Genomic DNA, 18565 nt, shown 5'->3' on the forward strand with positions numbered 1-18565 from the left:
TGCGGCATGTGGGATCTAGTTCCCTGACCAGGGATCGGACCTGGGCCTCCTGCATTGGAAGCGCAGAGCCTTAGCCATTGGACCCCCAGGGAAGTGCCCCCTGTTCACCTTCTTGAGAGTCGGGTTTCACAGGATAAGAGGGGGTGGTCAAATTGGCTGGAGGGAACGAACAACGGGGGAGGGTGGAGATAGAAACCTGTCTCTCCTCCAAGGCTGGCTCCCCTTCCTCAGAGTGCCTTACTGTTCCGACACTGTCGCCACATGGACCCCAACCTGAAAGGGAAGCAAAGTGCCACACACACTCGAAGACAAGTTTTATTTGGGAAGAGTTTCTAATTGTTAAAGCTGCAAGCAAGTTCCCTTCACAAGTATAGTTCTACAGACCTAGTAGTTTCAGAGATCCCAGTGTTCAAAGGTACACCTCAAAATTAATAACAAAAACACACCCACGGCGAAAGGAAAGAGCTGTTAAACTGGTTTGGAATGTACAGCCATGGATTTCAGCTGTTCTCAGAAACAGGCCCACCACTTCCTTGGGAACCAGGCGGGATGGAAGCAATGCCCGCAGAAGGACATGTCTTTAAACATGTTAGCTACTTGGGCAAGGTTACCCACTCCTTAGAAAACACAGTAAGCAGCAAGTCTCAGCTGGTGGGGTACATGGCACAGGCCCAGTTCACGGGGCGCTTATGGGATCCCAGGGTCGGCAGCTGTTGGGAATGGCACACGAAGTAAAAGCCATGATAGAAGGGGGAGTGCTGAAGGGCAGGGAGTCTCTCTCAGACCCACCCGGCCTCTAATTTGCTACAGCAGAGGCTGTGTTCTGCAGTATCTTCGGGAAAACATTTGCCACAGTTAAAAAACAAAAACAAAACCCGCTCATATTATTCCCCAGGAAGTCCGTGTCTGCAAAGAAAAGGGGACTTGGTCAGGGTTCCCACGGGGGACTCCGCCTCCCATCCACTTCTGTTTCCACGTGATACAAGACGTCAGCCAGAGTGTGTTCCACCACAGCGCCCCAGCCCATGTCACTCATCTGCGGGAGGAACAAGGAACAGAGAGGGGAGGTGAGACTGGAGGAAGTGCAGCAAGAAGACTGAGGATGCACGCAGACACGTTCAACGTTACTCACAGGGCGGTACATGAGGTCCTTTGGAGGATACTTGAAGCATGGTCCAAAGTTAATGGAGACCTGGGATAAATTCAATCCAAGCAGACATGAAGAAACAAAAGAAGAAAGTAGTGAACACCTTCACGTGACATGGGAAATTTCTCGCTTTAAATGTAGCTGTGATATTCACGGTATAACTGAAACAAATGATACACATTAATACTGCTAAAAGTGGTCAATACCCTATAATAGCCGTCAAGAATTAGGTAAATAAAATAAACTTGTGCTGATTCCTGTTTATAACCTAAAGATTTCCTTATATTACTTCAATGGGGGCTACTGACAGAGTAAGAGGACGTGGAAACTTCCAGGCATTGCCTTTTCAAATAGTTTGGTTTTTTTAGCTGGTAGGCTCTAATGATAGTCCCTTCATGCTGGATCATATTTTTTAAAAAATCACTATAAGCAACAGTTACTAATGACGGTAGGTTATCACGACACATAACACCAAATTGATTTATGCGTGTAAATACTTTAGATCCTTTACACTGAACAACAGTGGCCACACAGCACGTCCAAAGGAAAGGTATGGGGCTTTACAATAACTGCATGATCTTTATCTGTCCAAGCAGATACTTCCTGGAGGACCCACATGTTTTTGGAACAAGCAGTAACAGGAGGAATACGCTCCCATCCCACTCCTAGGCCTTTCAGATTTCCTTCTAGAATCCCATCTATGGCTCTTTCACCACAGCCGTCCACCTATCTCCCTCAAGTTGTGTTCACAGGATGAACAGGCGATACGTACCGTGCAGCTCTTGTACAGCGAGATGGCCGGAAAGTAAACCCCCTCAAAAATATCTTTGTAAGCCACACCTTGATTGACACCATTTTTATAAAAAATTATCTGAAACAAAAACCACGGTTTTACTTCAGAATTTTAAAAAAGAACAAACTAAAAAAGAACTCCGTTGGAGAACCCTTTATTAGCAGTATGGTGGCAGCACTTGAAGAAATCCTAAGAATAGCATGTAGCTTGTGTAATAGCAATAGCTGACATTTATATAATACCTTAGATTTTTCAGAGCCTATCTACATGCACTATTCCAGCTGGTCCTCAGGTTTTTTTTTTGGTTTTTTTTGAGGTGCAATGGTGCTTTTTTTTCTTGGTCCTCAGGTTTATTTGCTTTCTGAATTCCTATGCTACTTATATCAAACAGTTCCACTTTCTGTTTTTCATTACATTATATTTATAAAAGGTAACAATCCCTTGGAACTATACCCTTTTGAGCTCATTTATCTGTCCCCTTCCCTTGCCTTAGGTCCTCACTTCTGCATTTCTACTTTGAAAATCTCGCAGGATCTTCTGTCAAAGTCTCTGAATCCTCATTTCTTTGTCCTTTCTCTCTCAAAACTATCCTGAATATTCTCTTAACCACTATGGATGGACTTCAGAAAAGGCTCCTTTTTCTGAAGTAACTTTCTCTACCTCTTCTTCCCAGCAAGAGCTATCGTCTGCCTGGCTGTATTTTCTGGCTGTATTATCTCCTTAGCTCAATTAACTGTTTCCCTTTACTACTTTTTCCCTAAAAACAATCGGAATCCTAGTTTATTTCTCCTACATTTGCTTTTATTACTGATGCAGGTGGCTTCACAGCATTTTTATGGAAAAATGTTTCCAGCTCAGAACTTTCTTCCATCCCTTCCCCTTCTATTTTGGGCCCTTGTGGTTGGTCCAGATGCACCAGCCCTTCTTTGATTGTGCTATGACCTTGGGCAAACGTGTTCCCAACAACCCTGGAGAAGGGAGGCAGGGAAAGTTCTAGAAGGCACTGAACGAGCCATCACAGCTCCTGCTGCCCCCCGGGTCACGCAGCGAGGCCCTGAATCTCCTATTCCAGTTTCCTCCTTTCGCACTTGCTACCTCCTCTGACAAAGGATTAAGTATCTCTGACTTGCTTCCTCAATTGCCCTGAGACTTTATTTGGCCACTGTTTTATACCCCCTTTTCTCTAAGAATCCAGGTCATCCCTCTCACGGCAGCAGCAGGTAGCCCAAAAGAACAAAACACGGCAGGCAGGAGAGTGCGCTGGCCCTGCTGCTGCTCTGTTAGCAGAAATCCCTTCATCCACCCTGTGGGCCTCAATTCCCTCACTTTCATAATAAGGGGGTTGGACCCAATGTTCAAATTCTTCTAATTCTGACATTTTGATGACCATGACTCACCTCGCTATGGGGAGTCTGCTTTAGGCTCTTCTCTGCTTTATCCACAAAGTCTTTTTCTTCAAAATACAAATAACTCTTGAACTTTATCAAAGCCTTGAAAACCAAGAGAGAAGGAAAGAAAAAAAAAAAAAAAAAAGGAAAAATGAAGCATCAGCTACATGATCATGGGGGGGAAAAAAAAGCCAGATTCACACAAATAGCACTGAGTCCTTGTGTTCTAAACAGAAATTTAAAATCTTTGCAGAGTCAGCTTTGTTAGATTTTGAACAACTATGTGTGTCTTAAGAATTACCAGATGGCACATGCTTGTTAAATATTTTCACAAAAGGCCCTTACTAAGATTTGGGGGGGGGGGGGGGTCACTTCGTTCCCTCTTAGTTCCCTACCTGTTTCTCCCACAGGTGGTCTCTGGGTCACTCCTTTCTTACTGGTTCCCAAGACTCTGTTTAACTATTCACTCCCAGGTTAACATATGACATTAATTTTCTTTTTTTAACTTTTTTTTGTGGCCGCACCACGTGGCTCGTGGGATCTTAGTTCCCTGATCAGGGATTAAACCTGCACCCTCAGTAGTGAAAGCGTGGAGTCCTAGCCACTGGACCACCAGGGAATTCTCCGACATTTGTTTTCTTAGATTTGAATTTTTTCACACATACATACACTGAGCGTGGTGAAAAAAATTCAAGAGGTATACAAGAACACAAAATGAAGACTCTCTCCCACCATGTCCCTCCACACTCAGTTTTCTGTTGCCAAAAGCAATCACTGTTCCAGTGTCCAGGTATCCTTCTAGAAAGTCTTGGCATATATTAATATCTTCAAAATTAAAAGGCATACAAATGGCAGCATACTATCCATTCTGATTTGCAGCCTGACTTTTTCATTCAACAATATACACCTGAGGTCATTTTATATCTGTATATATGTAGCTTCTGAACAGATCCACAGTATTCCATTTTATGGACATATTAGTAATTGCTTATTCAAATTAAACACAAATTTTTATAACGGAAATGAAACAGTAAATAATTTTAAGGATTCCAACAGTATCCTCACGGTAACTGTAGACCTCTGTGCACTGTAGAACCAAGCACTCATGTGGTTGAAGGTTCTAGGTGGTGGCAGGAGTGACGAAAGTCAACAGTGTGATGCCACCAACACAATGTGCTCTGACTGCTTATTATCAGAACAACCTTGGAGGAGACACCACCCGATTTAAGCACTTACTCTAAAGCTACCATAATCAGGACAGTGTGGCACTGGCAGAAATAAAGGTCAACAAATAGATGAGCGGAACAGAGAGCCCAGGAATAGATCTCCACAGTCATTGGACTGTCACAAAAGGAACCAAAGAAATGAGGAAAGGAGTTTTCAAAAAATGGGGCTAGAATAAGAGGGTATCAACACAGAAAAAAACCCTAAACTTGGGGGCTTCCCTGGTGGCGCAGTGGTTAAGAATCCACCTGCCAATACAGGGGACACGGGTTCGAGCCCTGGTCCGGGAAGATCCCACATGCCGCGGAGCAACTAAGCCCGTGCGCCACAACTACTGAGCCTGCGGTCTAGAGCCTGCGTGCCACACCTACTGAAGCCCGCACACCTACAGCCCGTGCTCTGCAACAAGAGAAGCCACCACAATAAGAAGCCCGCACACCGCAACGAAGAGTAGCTCCCGCTCACCGCAACTAGAGAAAGCCCACGTGCAGCAACGAAGACCCAACACAGCCAAAAATAAATAAATAAATTTATATTAAAAAAAAAAACCTAACCTTGACCTCTACTCCATGTCATTCACAAAAATGAATTCAAGGTGGATCAGAAACCTAGATGTAAGAGCTAAAACCATGTTTTCAAAGAAAACATGGAAGAATACCTTCATGACTTCCTGAGAGCAGGCAAAGATTTATTCACTCGTAGAAAGCAATATAATTCTAAAGAAAAATCTGAGATGGACTTCATAAAAATTAAGAACTTCAGTTCATCAGAAGACACCATTAAGAAAATGAATAGAAAAGTCAGAGTAGGAGAAAAATACTTTTTAAAAAGCCATTTCCAACAAAAGACTGTAATCCAGAATATATGAAGAACTCCTACAACTCATTAAGAAGACGAACAACCCAATTTTTTTAAAAAGTCAAAATATTTGAACAGAAACTTCACAAAAGCAGATGAATGGCCAGTAAGCACATGAAAAAATGTCCAGTATCATTAGTCACCAAAGAAATGCTAATTTAAACCAAACGAGATACTACTACACGCCCACCGAAGTGGCTAGAATTGTTTGATAACAACAAATGCTAGCAAGGATGTAGTGCAACTAAAATACTCATACACTGTTAGTGGGAATGGAGAGTCTGACAATCTCTTATAAAACTAAATGTATAATGACCCAGTAATTCTATTTCTAGGCAATGACTAAAAAGAAATAAAAACATGTTGACAAAAAAGGTCTGTACAAGAATATGCATAGCAACTTTATGTATAATAAACCCGAACTTGAAATGGCCCCAGTGTCCATTAATAGGAATATAGGCAAGCACTGTGGTATTGCACAATGGAAACTACCCTGCAGTAAAAAGGAACAAACCACAGATTCCTGTAACAGCATGGAAGAATCTCAAAAGCATTATGACAAACAATAAAAGCCAGACACAAAAGATCACACACTGCATGGTTCCATTTACATGAGTTCAAGAACAAGCAAAACTAATGGAACAGAATTGTGATGTGGGGAAAAATTCACAACAGTGGTCGCCTCCGTGGGGGTAGGAGCTGGCACTGACTAGGATGGAGTCTGAGGGAACTTCCTGAGGTGTAAGATTCAGCGTCTCCACAGGGGTTTGGCTCAACCTCAAAACTCAGTGAACATACACTTAAAATTTGTACATTTCATTTTATATTGTAAATTTTATATCAAAAGAAAAAACAAAACAAAAGTTAATCTCTAGCTAATGATATGCACCCTTAAGTACTTGGCGGGGGGTTAAAAAAACATGGATGAATGGGTGGGTGGGTGGGTGGGGATGTGGGTGGAGGAATGAATGGATAACATGTTAATGGCAGAATCTAGGTGATGGGTATCTGGACACTGACTTTTAAATTCTTTCAATTTTGTTATGTCTTAAAATTTTCAAAATGAAATGTTGGGAAAGATGTAAATGGATAAGCATCACTAAGAGAACACACAGTTGAAGGCATCGGCTGCCACGGGTCTTCAAACCCAGGAATCTCTCGGGAGGACAGACTCACCTTATCTTTATAGGTATCGGGCAGTGACTTGGCTGTCTCTGTGTCTTCAGGAAGACTGATATAAAACCCCAGGACATCTCCCTGTCCATAGCCAGAAGAGTAGTGCTTGCCAATAGACTGGTGGAATTTGGTCCCCTTTTTGCTCCGCCAAGAATAGCTAAATTTATCATAACCTAAGGGAGCTTGAAGGTTACCTGTCCCAATAAAAAGATACACAGGAAGTCAGAACTGCAAGTCAACTCTGGTTTGCTAAAGGAAAATATTCTACTCCTTTTTTATTTTTACTTTTTTGCCAGTTTTGTAAAATGGCTAACAAACTATTTCTCACAAGCAATGAATTATAAAAATATTCCTAGGAACTGCAAACCACCTAAACCCTCAGGAATTGAATTTTATGACCACAATCCAATAAGCCTACAAGTCGTGAAGCTCAGCCAGATGGTCTATACCTCTCCACCTGTTGCCACGTCCGTATCATAGCCCCAGCTTACCTAACGGCTGGGACCAGCCCAGCCTGGCAGCGGTGTCTGGCGGCATCTCATCCACCGTGATTTCAAAGTACCAGGCACCTTTCCGAACCCCATGAGAAGCCCGAACCATAGAGTAGCCCTTCTCTCCGACCACAGTCAGCCGGTCATCGGAGATCTTTAACTGGGGAGCTGCAGTGATGGAGATTAAAACAAAGGCCTGCAACTTATTTGAAATACTTGGAGACAACTGCCACAAACTCTTACCCTCCAGTAAAACGAAATAAAAAATCAGAAATATCAAGTCAGGAATTTGAAATATTAGTTCAGGAGTTTAAAAGTCTCCAGATATAGATGAAGGAGGAGAAAGAAAGAAAAAGGAAGAAAGCTGTCAAGTAAGCAGTTTTTATTAAATGGATTATTTAAGATGGCAGGTTAAAACTAATACTTGTCTATTCCCTAAAATATAACAAACCAGTTGTAATGTGTTTGGATCCTGATGTGAATAAACCACCCTTTAGAAGACTTTTTATTTGAAACAATTTCAAACTTTCAAAAATAGTGGAGTCCTCACATGTCCTTCACTCGGCTTGCCAAGTGTTAACACCATCTGTGACCATCACACAAGGATCAAAACCAGAAAATTGACATTGACACAATACTGTTACATTAATCTATAGGTCACCTTCGAGTTAAACCAATTATCCAAATAACATCCTTTTTTTGTTCCAGGATCTAATCCAAGATCCCCCATTTCATCTAGTTGTCGTGTCTCCTCAGGTCTTTCATGACCCTGACATTCTGAAGGGTACTGGTCACTTGGTTTGTAGAACTGTCCCTCAAACAGGTCTGTCCGATGCTTCCTCCTGTCTGGGTCCAGGTCATGCCTCTGCCGGGACACCACTGCAGTACTGCCAGGCCTCTCAGTACGTCAGGTCAGGAAGCACATGCTGTCCAAACGGTGATGTTAAACTCTGATCACTTGGTTAAGGTGGTGCCTTCCAGGTTTCTCCACTATAAAATTACTATTTCCCCTTTGTAATTAATAAGTATTTTGTAGGAAGATAAAAAGATATTTGAGACAATCAAGGAAATCTGATTTGGACTGAATTCAGATGATAGCAAGGAATTATATGTTTTGCTAAGTGTGATAAGAGCTTGTGGCTATAAAAGCAAACTCCATACTTTTTAGAGATACATATTTTTAAGAGGACATAGGGTGAGACTTACTTCTTAAAAATTAAAAAAAAAAGAGACAGTGAAACAAAGGAGCAGATAAAACAAATACGGCAAAACCTTGATAACTGTTAAATCTGGATGAAAACTATATGGAGGGCTTCCCTGGTGGCGCAGTGGTTGAGAATCTGCCTGACAATGCAGGGGACACGGGTCCGAGCCCCGGTCTGGGAAGATCCCACATGCCGCGGAGCAACTGGGCCCGTGAGCCACAACTACTGAGCCTGCGCGTCTGGAGCCTGTGCTCCGCAACAAGAGAGGCCGCGATAGTGAGAGGCCGCGATAGTGAGAGGCCCGCGCACCGCGATGAAGAGTGGCCCCCGCTTGCCGCAGCTAGAGGAAGCCCTCGCGCAGAAACGAAGACCCAACACAGCCATAAATCAATCAATCAATCAATCAATCAATCAATCAATCCATCCATCCATCCTATATGGAGCCTCACTGTATTCACCTCTCGACCTCTGTGTATAGTTTGAATCTTACTTTACTAAGAAACCATTATGTAACATAAGGGGACAGTCTAAGCCAACTGGAAGGGACACTGTGACTTGGATGTAGTATGTGAGATTGTTTCTGTGATATTCCTGTTGAAGATGCAGAACTTGGATCATGAGGAACGAGAGGAAACCAAACTGAGGGATATTCTGTAAAATAACCGCCTTCTAACTTTCAAAAGCGTCAAGGTCAAAGTCTAGGAAAGATGGAGAAGCTGTTCCAGACTGAAGACTTAAGAGTCACGACAACTAAATGCAGCAAATGATTCTCAACTGGACCCTTCTGCTATAATGGACATTCTGGATCAACTGGGGAAACCTGGATAGAATATGAGCATTGGATGGTAGTAATCAGATGCTAATTTCCTGATTTTGACTGTTGTGTCAGTTCTGTAAGATGTGAAAGTTTAAAAAAATATCCACTAGTTCTTTCATATTCTTTCTTTCAAGAGGTGGAGCCTAATTTCCCTCCACTTGAGTGTGGGCTGAATTTAGCGACTAATTTCTTGTAACAAATATAATGAAGTTGAAGTGACTGTCCCACTTCAAGATAGGTCAAACTCTTTACAGCTCTCTTGGAGAACTTGCTCTAGGAGAAGTTAGCTTTCATGGATGAGGACAAATTAGCAGTCTACGGAGAGGCCTACACAGTGAGGACCTGAGGGTGTCCCGTCAAAGCCACGTGACTGAGCCATCTTGGAAACAGACCGCCATCCCCAGCTAAGAGCTTGACTGCAACTTCCTGAGTCTTCCTGAGCCAGACCACACAGCTAAGCTGCTCCCAGATTCCCAACGCTCAGAAACTATGGGATGATAAACACTGGTAGTTTTAGAATGCTAAGCTTTATGGTAATTCGTTATGCAGCACTAGGTAACACAAGGAGAATGTCCTTGTTTGTAAGAAATACACAACAAAGTTCTCAAAGGTGAGACAGCATCATGGCAACTGACTCTCAAGTAGTTCAGGAAAAAAAAAAGTTTAGTACTGTTCTTACTTTTTTGTTTTAAATAAATCTGAGACTATTTCAAAATAAAAAGTTTAAAAGATGCAATATAGATTTATTGTTAACTTTTAAAAGGCTCAGCATAAACAGCAGGCAGCCACTGCTATCCTACGTATTAAGTTCTAACATGTTACTGCTAAATAAGGGCCAGTGTTCTCCCATTTTTTCCCCTCCAGAATTATAGTTATTATGCGGAGCGAAACACGACAAGGCTCACTTCTTAAACCCTGAAGTCACTTATTTGGCCCTTCCCTACTATCAAAGTATGCTTGTCACTCACAGGAGTCAAACCGATCCATGTACCATGGTCATTAAACTGAGGGATTACGTCCAAGTGACTTCACTCGACTCCTTCACTTCTGAATGACTAGCATCAGTACAAGTGTTACAGCTTTTAGCATCAATTCAAGAAATAATGAATGGGCTTCCCAATGGAATAACTATATGGACATGTTTAGATTCAATTCAAAGAAACAACTGAAAGAGGCATATTTTAAACAACTGTGGAAATGTGAATATGGACTGAGTATGGAATAATTAAGAAATTATTATTCACCTCTATCGGGTAAGATAATGGCACAGTGGCTATGTTTCTTAAAATCCTCGTTGGAGATAAATACTGAGATATCTATGGGTGAAATAATATGCTATCTGGATTTGCATTAATACTTCAGAAAAACAGCAAAGAAATCCATGAGGTACACTTGTCTAAAAGTAGTTTATTTAAATTCACTTTCACATTCTAATGGATAATGAATGCTATTCTCTGAATAATTGAATAAATTATGCCATTAAAAGAACTATTATACATTAAAAAGAGTTTTGCATGACAAAAAAGTCATAAACAAAGTTAAAAGACAACTGAAAAACTGGGAGAAAATGTTTACAACATATTCCACAAACAAAGGGCTAACTAACATCCCTAGCACATAAAGGGACAAAAGACCAAAATACCAACAGAAAAATGGGAAATAAAAAAACACAAACATAATTCACAAGGTAATGACTTTTAAACATGAAAGAAAATGTTCAAACTCAAAGAAACACAAATTAAAACACTGAGATTCCATTTCTCACCTCCCAGGCTGGCCAAAATTAAAATCTAGGACAACACCTTCTGTTTGTGAGGTTATGGGGAAACAAACATTCTCTACATTGCTGATGGGAATGCAAACCGGCACAGCCACGTGAAGGGGAATTTGGCAATATCTAACAAAACTAGGTATATACTTACTTACCGTTTGGTCCAGCAATTCCACTTCTAGAATTCAACCATGAACGTATACCACCAAAAATATAAAAACACACAAGCCCATGGTTATTCACTGCCTCTTGATGAATCCAAAATCCTGGAAACAATCTAAGTGCCCATATTCAGAGTGGTTGAATAAACCATGTACATCCACATAATGCCATATCATAAAGTTAAAAAAAGAAAAAAATGAGGACGAGCTCTTTGAACTGGCATGGAGTAACGGCATGAAGCAAAATGCAAGACTATCTACAGTATGCTGCCCTTCATGTATGAAAAAAGGAGATAAAAGGAAATACACACGTGTGTGCTCACCTGTGCAGAAGAAATAAAGGATGAACTAGAAACTAGAGAGACTGGTCATGTAGAGGGTGGGTGGGAAAGTGGGAGAAAAAGAGGAAATGAGAGTGGGGCAGCAGGGGTGAGGAGGGATGACTCTGGGCAAACCTTTGTGAACAACAGTAGCTCTAGAACTACAGTAATGTTGCACATACCCTTCACACTCCCCTGACACAGACGCACATGCCCCCAAGATGTGGGAGAACCCCAAATGGCATACCAACACTAACAACTGAGCCTACCGTATCACAAATGAAAACCATAAGCACACTGAAGGAGGTGGGGAAGGAAAGAACTAATCTAAGTTAGCAGTATCCTGATGGGATATGCAAGGCTAAGACAGAAAGAGCTGTATATAAATGCTGTAATCTAGTTAGGGAATGTTTCCTACAGTGGTTTGCAATTCTCAAACCACCTTATGTGCATATTAGACATGAACGAGTAAGAAAATGTATTGGAGGTAATTAGAGTCAGGTCTCTTACTGTTCAAGAAAGAAGTTACAAATATGGAAAGGTGGAAGGCTGGAACAACCTTGTGGTGTTTGATTAAAATCCAAGGTAGCACAGTAAACTCAGTATAGGCATGTATATATGTGTCGGTCAGGATACGGACATACATTTCCCACCTCAGTCCACTGCAGAAGCCTAGAAGCAACACCCTGTAACAGTAAGCACACCAAACGCTCACATCTTCATTTCTAAACACCATTCTCCAATCAAAGGAACCCGGGCTCCTTGGAGAAGGAGCCGATACTTGGCCTGGAGCACGGAAAATATGAGATGAACCAAAAACATCTTGTGACGCCAGCAAGTAAGGAAAAAAAAATGATGGCGCTTATCGAAAGGACACAAGATTCCATTCGCAACAATGTAGGTGGACCTGGAGGGTATTATGCTCAGCGAACTAAATCAGACAGAGAAGGACAAATACTCTGTTATCATTTATATGTGGAATCTAAAAAACCAAATGAATGTACATGACAAAACAGAAAGAGACTGACGTATATAGAGAACAGACTAGTGGTTACCAGGAGGAGAGGGAAGGGAGGAGGGGCGAGATAGGGTTAGGGGATCAAGAGGTACAAACCACTATGCATAAAACAAATACCCAATAAAAAATAAATAAAGCAACTATACCCCAATTAAAAAAAAAATGATGCTTTAAGGATATATTGTACAGCATCAGGAAATATAGCCATTATTTTATAATAACTTTAAATGGAGTATAATCTATAAAAATATTGAATCATTATGTTGTACACCTGAAAGTAATACAATATTGTAAGTCAACTATACTTCAATTAAAAAAAAAAAAAAAGAAAGAAAACACAGGAACCAACCTAAAGAAGCTCCTAATGGCCAAAGCTGGAGTAATTTGAGCAACAAAATAAAATAAATATCTGTTAAATGCACACTGATAAAAATAATCAATTAAATAATAAAGAAAGGAAGGAATAAATAGCAAATGATCAGGCAAATACCACATTAACAACTGTTGCCGACAAGATCCACTGATGGATGTTAAAATTAGTGGGCAAAACTTTACAGAGAAACGGGATACTTGCATAGCCTCGCAGTATCTTTCCCTAAGATATTTATGAACTATAAAGGGAAAGACAGTAGAGAGAGACAGCAGAAACCACCTTAATGCAACCAATAATAAGACAACACAACCAATAATAAGACACATCGACATCACCAGCTCATGAGGTGATGCAGTGGGAAGGATTCATGTCTGCGGTGTTCTTCCAAAAGTGCAACACCTCAGTCTCATCATGAAAAAAAGTCAGACAGACCCTCACTGAGGAACAGTCAACAATGTAACTGATTAATACTGCAACAGACTAAGGGGAAATAACTAAATGCAATGTGATCCTAGAAAAGAGGCACTAGAGGAAAAATTGGTGAAATTTAAAGTCTTTAGTTTCATTCATAGCATTTACCGATGTTAATCTCCTGGTTTTGATAACTGTACTATGGTTATGTAAGATCTTATTATTAGGGGAAGCTTGATGAGGGATATATGGAAATTCTATTATTTTTGCAACTGTACTGTAAGTTTAAAATTAGTTCAAAATAGAAAGTTAAAAAAAAACCCACACACCATATATAATTGGCTAGAGCTTATAAGAAAAGAAAAGGAAGAAATTATTTCTTGCACATCCTGGCTGGGTCTAGCCAGAGATGGGGGTGAGGGAGCTGTAGCAGACTGACGTGTCCGTCGAATTCTAGACGGGACACAGCTGACGACAGAAGTTCAAAGTAACACTGGGTCCAACACGATCATTAATAGCTTACCTACCTCGATCATGTAGGGCTAACAAAACCCGTTCATACAAGCAGGCTCTGTAGAGGTCTCCAGGAATCGGTTTTCCTGCCCAGCAGTCGAGTTCAAGCTTCTCAGGGTCAGGGGCGTGGGGATCGGGCTCAGCTAGAATATACCGATAGCCATCTTTGTTAAATGGGTGTTCCAAGGGGTAGCCATGAGGGGGAAGGCGCTGAGCAGAAAACAAAGGGTCACTGCAGAAAGGAAAAAATAAAATCAAGAAACTAAAACCCCCTCTAGCTCCAGTGCCTTCACTTCTGTAAAAAAAGGCCTCTGATTTATTAGAGTTCAGCTGGAACACATGCAACTTCAAATGCTTTTCATTATTCAAATAGATCATCCTGCCCTCTGCTGGCAAAACGGGGAAATGAAAATTACTTTAATCTGTATGGGTATCTATGAAACTGAGCCAGTAGATCACAGGGGAGAAAGGGTACAGAGGAACAAGGGCAGTTGCCTTTAGTATATTTATTACTATAACTAGTGAACAGAAACTCAAGAGATATGAGCACTTACTACCTGTTTCCAGGCTGAATAAGAACTGACCTGGATTTCGCCACCTCAGTATTGAACAAAGTGAAGGGAACAGCCATGAGAGGGGAGAGGCAGAAAGTTTACGTAAAAGGGCTAACATTCAATATCGGTTTCACTCTCTCTGGTTCATCTACTCTTCCTCAAGAAGCCTTAACGGAACTTTGCTCCCAGGTAAATCACCACAGGCGTGCTGCCCCAGGGCTGTTGCCCCAGGGCTGTTTCACTTAGTAACAAGTTCCTAAAACAGGTCACCTAGTCTGGGGCTCATTTACCCCTCAAAGTGCTAAGGATCTGAGAAAAAGGGACAGGCTTGCGTCCTCAGACACCTGAGCTCTTCCCTGCTGACGGACTCTGCCAGCCGCAGAGGGCGCTCTAACAGAGGTGAGTGGGGCGGGTGTTCTGCCCACCTCCGGGCCTTCTTGGTGGTCCCTGTGGCCCCGCCATCCTGCTGTTTGCGCTTAGCTCCTCTTCCTTTTCCACTGCTTCCCGCTGCAATTCCCCCTTTAAAGAAAAGGCAGATCACTTTCAATGAGCTGTGACAGACGCCCCGTGGGGATGCTGACACTCCTCGGGGACTGACACTCCCAGCGTGCATTTGTGTAACACCACAGGAGGATTTCCTGCCTGAAAGCAGACTGCGCTTCCCCCTGGTTCAGAACGAGTCTGCTGAGCGGCTCCCACCCCAGGACTCTGGGTTCTGGCAGTAAGCCCAGTGAACCTAGCACTAACGCTACCTGTGTTATAGTTTCGACCTTCGCTTCTTAAATGAACTGCAACTACTAGTACACTTTCCGAGGATGTGACACAAATGCATTTCCACTCGTTCAGATTCCAAACACCCACAGCTAGAAACAAGTGCATGGATAAAACCCTTCTCCACCCAAGTGAATACAAACACCCATAAGGAGAGAATGTCCTCACTATAAGGGGGTGCGCGCGTGCTTGAACTCCACATGGCGCACACTCCATAAGCATAAGAGAGGCACAGCATCTGCTAAAGCGCTGGACTTGAACTTCCAACAAGACAAAAGTACACCAAACATGGGAAACAAAAACAGAGGTACTAAAAAGGTGTTTCTGTCCAGTGCTACTAGGCATCCAGTATGGTTGTCTGTGACACAAGCAGGAAAGGCGGCTTTAAATTTAGCAGGCGATCTTTACAATTATTAAAATTGTGCCAATGCCCCAAATTTAGGTTAGACTAACCTGGCTTGTGGAATTAAGAGAAAATACCCATAGAGAATTTATAAATTTTCTTTTTTTAAAAAATGAGCTACATACAAGGGCCACAAGGAATACTACCTTGTATATTTCTAAAATAGGTACTCTGAAATATTTGTCCAGTTCTGTCATCCCTCTCAGTTTGTTTTTCCAACTTCCAGAAAATATCCCTGGACTGTAGGAAAACACCTTTATGTAAACAACTGCATGAAGTACTGTATCTTAATTTGGGGCAAGCTTGGAAATTATCAGCAGTTCTGCTGCAATAAAAAGAGGATCAAGACACAGAAGGCAGGTCATATTCTGCATAGACAGGACCAGATTCATACTGAACTTCCTTTTACGAACATACCAGCTTGTCATTCCTAGTCCTCATAAAAGGCTTAATGTTAAACGGCTGCAACATTAACATCTCTAGTTCGAGTTACCTTCATCAAAAACTATTAAGTTTTTATTGACATCTGCATTTCAATTATTTTGAGAGAAGTTTTAGATCCATCTTGAACAAAACAAGCAACACAAAGGGGACTGCTGGCCATGTTAGGCAGAATATGACAACGTACAAGCTTCCAATTACTAACATTAAACCGGAACTACTGTTTCATATCGAGTGCTACTGCCACCATCTCCACAATGCTTTAAAAATTTAACTTAGGTTTAGCTTCTACCACAACTCAGCGAAAAGCATTTTCCAAAACACAAAATACTTAAGTCTGAGAGGCTGAAAGAAGACAGAGGAGGAATTCACCTCCAAAAGAGGCTCCACCTGTAAGAACAGAAGTGGCACCATGTATTTGTCAAATTTTAACAATTAAAAGGAGATTAAAATTACAATTATGTAATTTAACAATTACATAATTTTAACAAATAATGTAAAAAGATGAACAATACACTTAGCTATTTCCCACCCATCTTAGAATATTAGTAACAGTGGAAATGATTACATATTTAAGATGCTACCACTCCAAAAGACAAGGTAATGACACCATGTGTCAGATGAATAGCTAGCTACCTCCCCATTATACCCACTCTCATTAGATTACCATTAGCAGCAAAGGGCTTTCCTGCTCTTAGATGGGTTAGAGAGAAAAATATGCTACAGTGGGTGATCAACACAGAAATGCTGTCATGTGAATAAGCTGAAGATTAAGGGCAAGAAAAATGAGAAGATGGGCAGGAAGTGTATTATATAACAGCTGAATTAAGGAAAAAGAGTGCAGAGCAAGTGAATCTAAATTAAGTGTTAGTTATGAAGATACAGATGGGGAGTCTAATATAAACACAGCGAATCTGACCTTAAAATTGTACCTTGTTTTATGCTAAATCTGTTTCACTTAGGACCAAACTGTAGTGTAAAATGACAAAAAGTTCTCCCCTACTACCATCTGTCAAACCCTTGGCTAGCTCCTAAAAATTGAGATTTGGACTTTAAAGCATCTTAGTAAATATCCAGTTAAGAGTCAACCCAAAGACTGCCCAATTCTAGGCACATCTGGATTCAACAGCTTACAGGTATTTCATCGATGAGACACTGAAACACTTACCATTTAGATTCCCACTGGTAGACACAGCACTGCTTTGTTTTTGGTTGTCATAAGCAGGACCAATGTTACTAAGATCCTAGAGGGAAAAATATTCAATTATAAAGGGAGGCTATCTAATCAAACCAACCTGGCAATGCTCAAAAGAACAGGAGAAATTCTAATTGAATGACAACCTAGATCTGAAACCTGCAGAGGTCCCAAAGTTACATGCTTCAGGGATCAGCCAGTAACACGTGTGAGGCAGCCAAGTGTAAGGATCCAAGTGGTTTAAGAATGAGGATGAGTGGCAACCAACCCGTGCTGGGGGGTACGGCCAGGCCAAGGGCGCACCTCCCTGTGGGAACCAGACCCAGTGTAGTCAGAGCTTCGAATTTTTTTCTCTTAGAGCTTCGCATTTTACAAGAAAAGGCAGAAATCTGAATTTCTATATGAAATCTTAAATTTTCAATATGGGCAAATCAAACATTTTAAGGCACAGCTGAAAGATTTGATCTCCTGAGGTGCTGGATGTGACCCCTGCCATTTAAACAAAGAGGGGAAGTTTTCTTTTTCCTCATATTATGCTAGATACACAACACAAATTCTTCTTCACAGCAAATTTTTCTTCACACTAACAAATGTTTTTAGAGCAAAATTTGAGATGGAAAGAAAAGGAGAAATAACTTGGAATGGCATATTTGTGTTACAAGTGAGGAAATGGAAGTTAAAAAAGATAAAAGTGACACGCATCGAGTCATAACATTTTAGGGAAGAGCCAGAACTAAAACACCAGTCTCCTGGTTTAAGGTGAGTGTTCTTTCTTTCCATGTGTAGTAAGAACCATTTATTTGGAACCCACCATGCTATGGGCGTTTGTAAGTGGCAAATATACAAATGTAAACAAAGGCTGATTCTCTCTGTCCCCATGGCTTAAAAATCAAAAGGGGATTATGAAGCATATTAATGTACCTGATCCAGAAGGCCAAATTTGGGGTAATCTTCTTCTGGGTCCTTACTCCCAGGATCGGGGTGTTCCTTTACTAAGAATACATCTCTTTCTTTACTCTAAAAGGAAACAGTATTTTAGTATTACTGGAAATTTTATACTTAAAATGAATGGATGAATGAACTGCTAACTCCAATCCCTAGGTGTAATCTCCAAATCCCAAAGCCCGCCCCTCACCAGGAAAAACCCAACACACAACAGTATTGTTTTTCCCTGATTAGAAAATTAATGCATGACCATCAAAAAATTCAAACAATAGAGAAACTTAAAACAATGAGAGCCACTGTCCTTGATAACCCTCACCCATCCCTGCATCTCACAGAGATACATACTGTTAACAGCTTGCGCTGACTTCTCCCCAGGTGCTCTCTCTAATTCTAAGGACAGTAATGTTCAGAGTTTTGTTTTTTTTTTTAATCAATGAAAACAATTGTCTCCAATTTCAATATAAAAAATTATACTTGCCAAAGTGCACTGGACAAAGGTTTCAGCATCATACATAAAACTACCATGTCTTCATTTAAGACACAATGTACAATTTACTGATTTTGTGGGAAAACTATTAAAATTTACAATT

General features: G+C 41.1%; 1 protein-coding gene across 6 annotated transcripts in view; it reads right to left on the minus strand.

Moving 5' to 3' along the window:
- Positions 1-301: 301 nt before the first annotated feature.
- The window catches only part of ASH2L (ASH2 like, histone lysine methyltransferase complex subunit), a 38163-nt gene continuing 19899 nt past the window's right edge, over positions 302-18565 (minus strand). For all 6 annotated transcript variants that reach the window (XM_068532207.1, XM_068532209.1, XM_068532206.1 and 3 more), the window contains 10 exons: positions 17952-18047; positions 17004-17079; positions 14646-14739; positions 13681-13898; positions 7078-7245; positions 6587-6780; positions 3338-3430; positions 1920-2018; positions 1133-1192; positions 302-1036 (listed from right to left, as the gene is read on the minus strand). In XM_068532207.1, the coding sequence (XP_068388308.1) occupies positions 929-1036; positions 1133-1192; positions 1920-2018; positions 3338-3430; positions 6587-6780; positions 7078-7245; positions 13681-13898; positions 14646-14739; positions 17004-17079; positions 17952-18047 (1206 nt within the window). In that variant the 3' untranslated portion in view covers positions 302-928. The remainder of the gene's footprint in view (positions 1037-1132; positions 1193-1919; positions 2019-3337; positions 3431-6586; positions 6781-7077; positions 7246-13680; positions 13899-14645; positions 14740-17003; positions 17080-17951; positions 18048-18565) is intronic.

The sequence above is a fragment of the Eschrichtius robustus genome, chromosome 21 (genome assembly GCF_028021215.1).
Source record: "Eschrichtius robustus isolate mEscRob2 chromosome 21, mEscRob2.pri, whole genome shotgun sequence".
NCBI lineage: Eukaryota > Metazoa > Chordata > Mammalia > Artiodactyla > Eschrichtiidae > Eschrichtius > Eschrichtius robustus.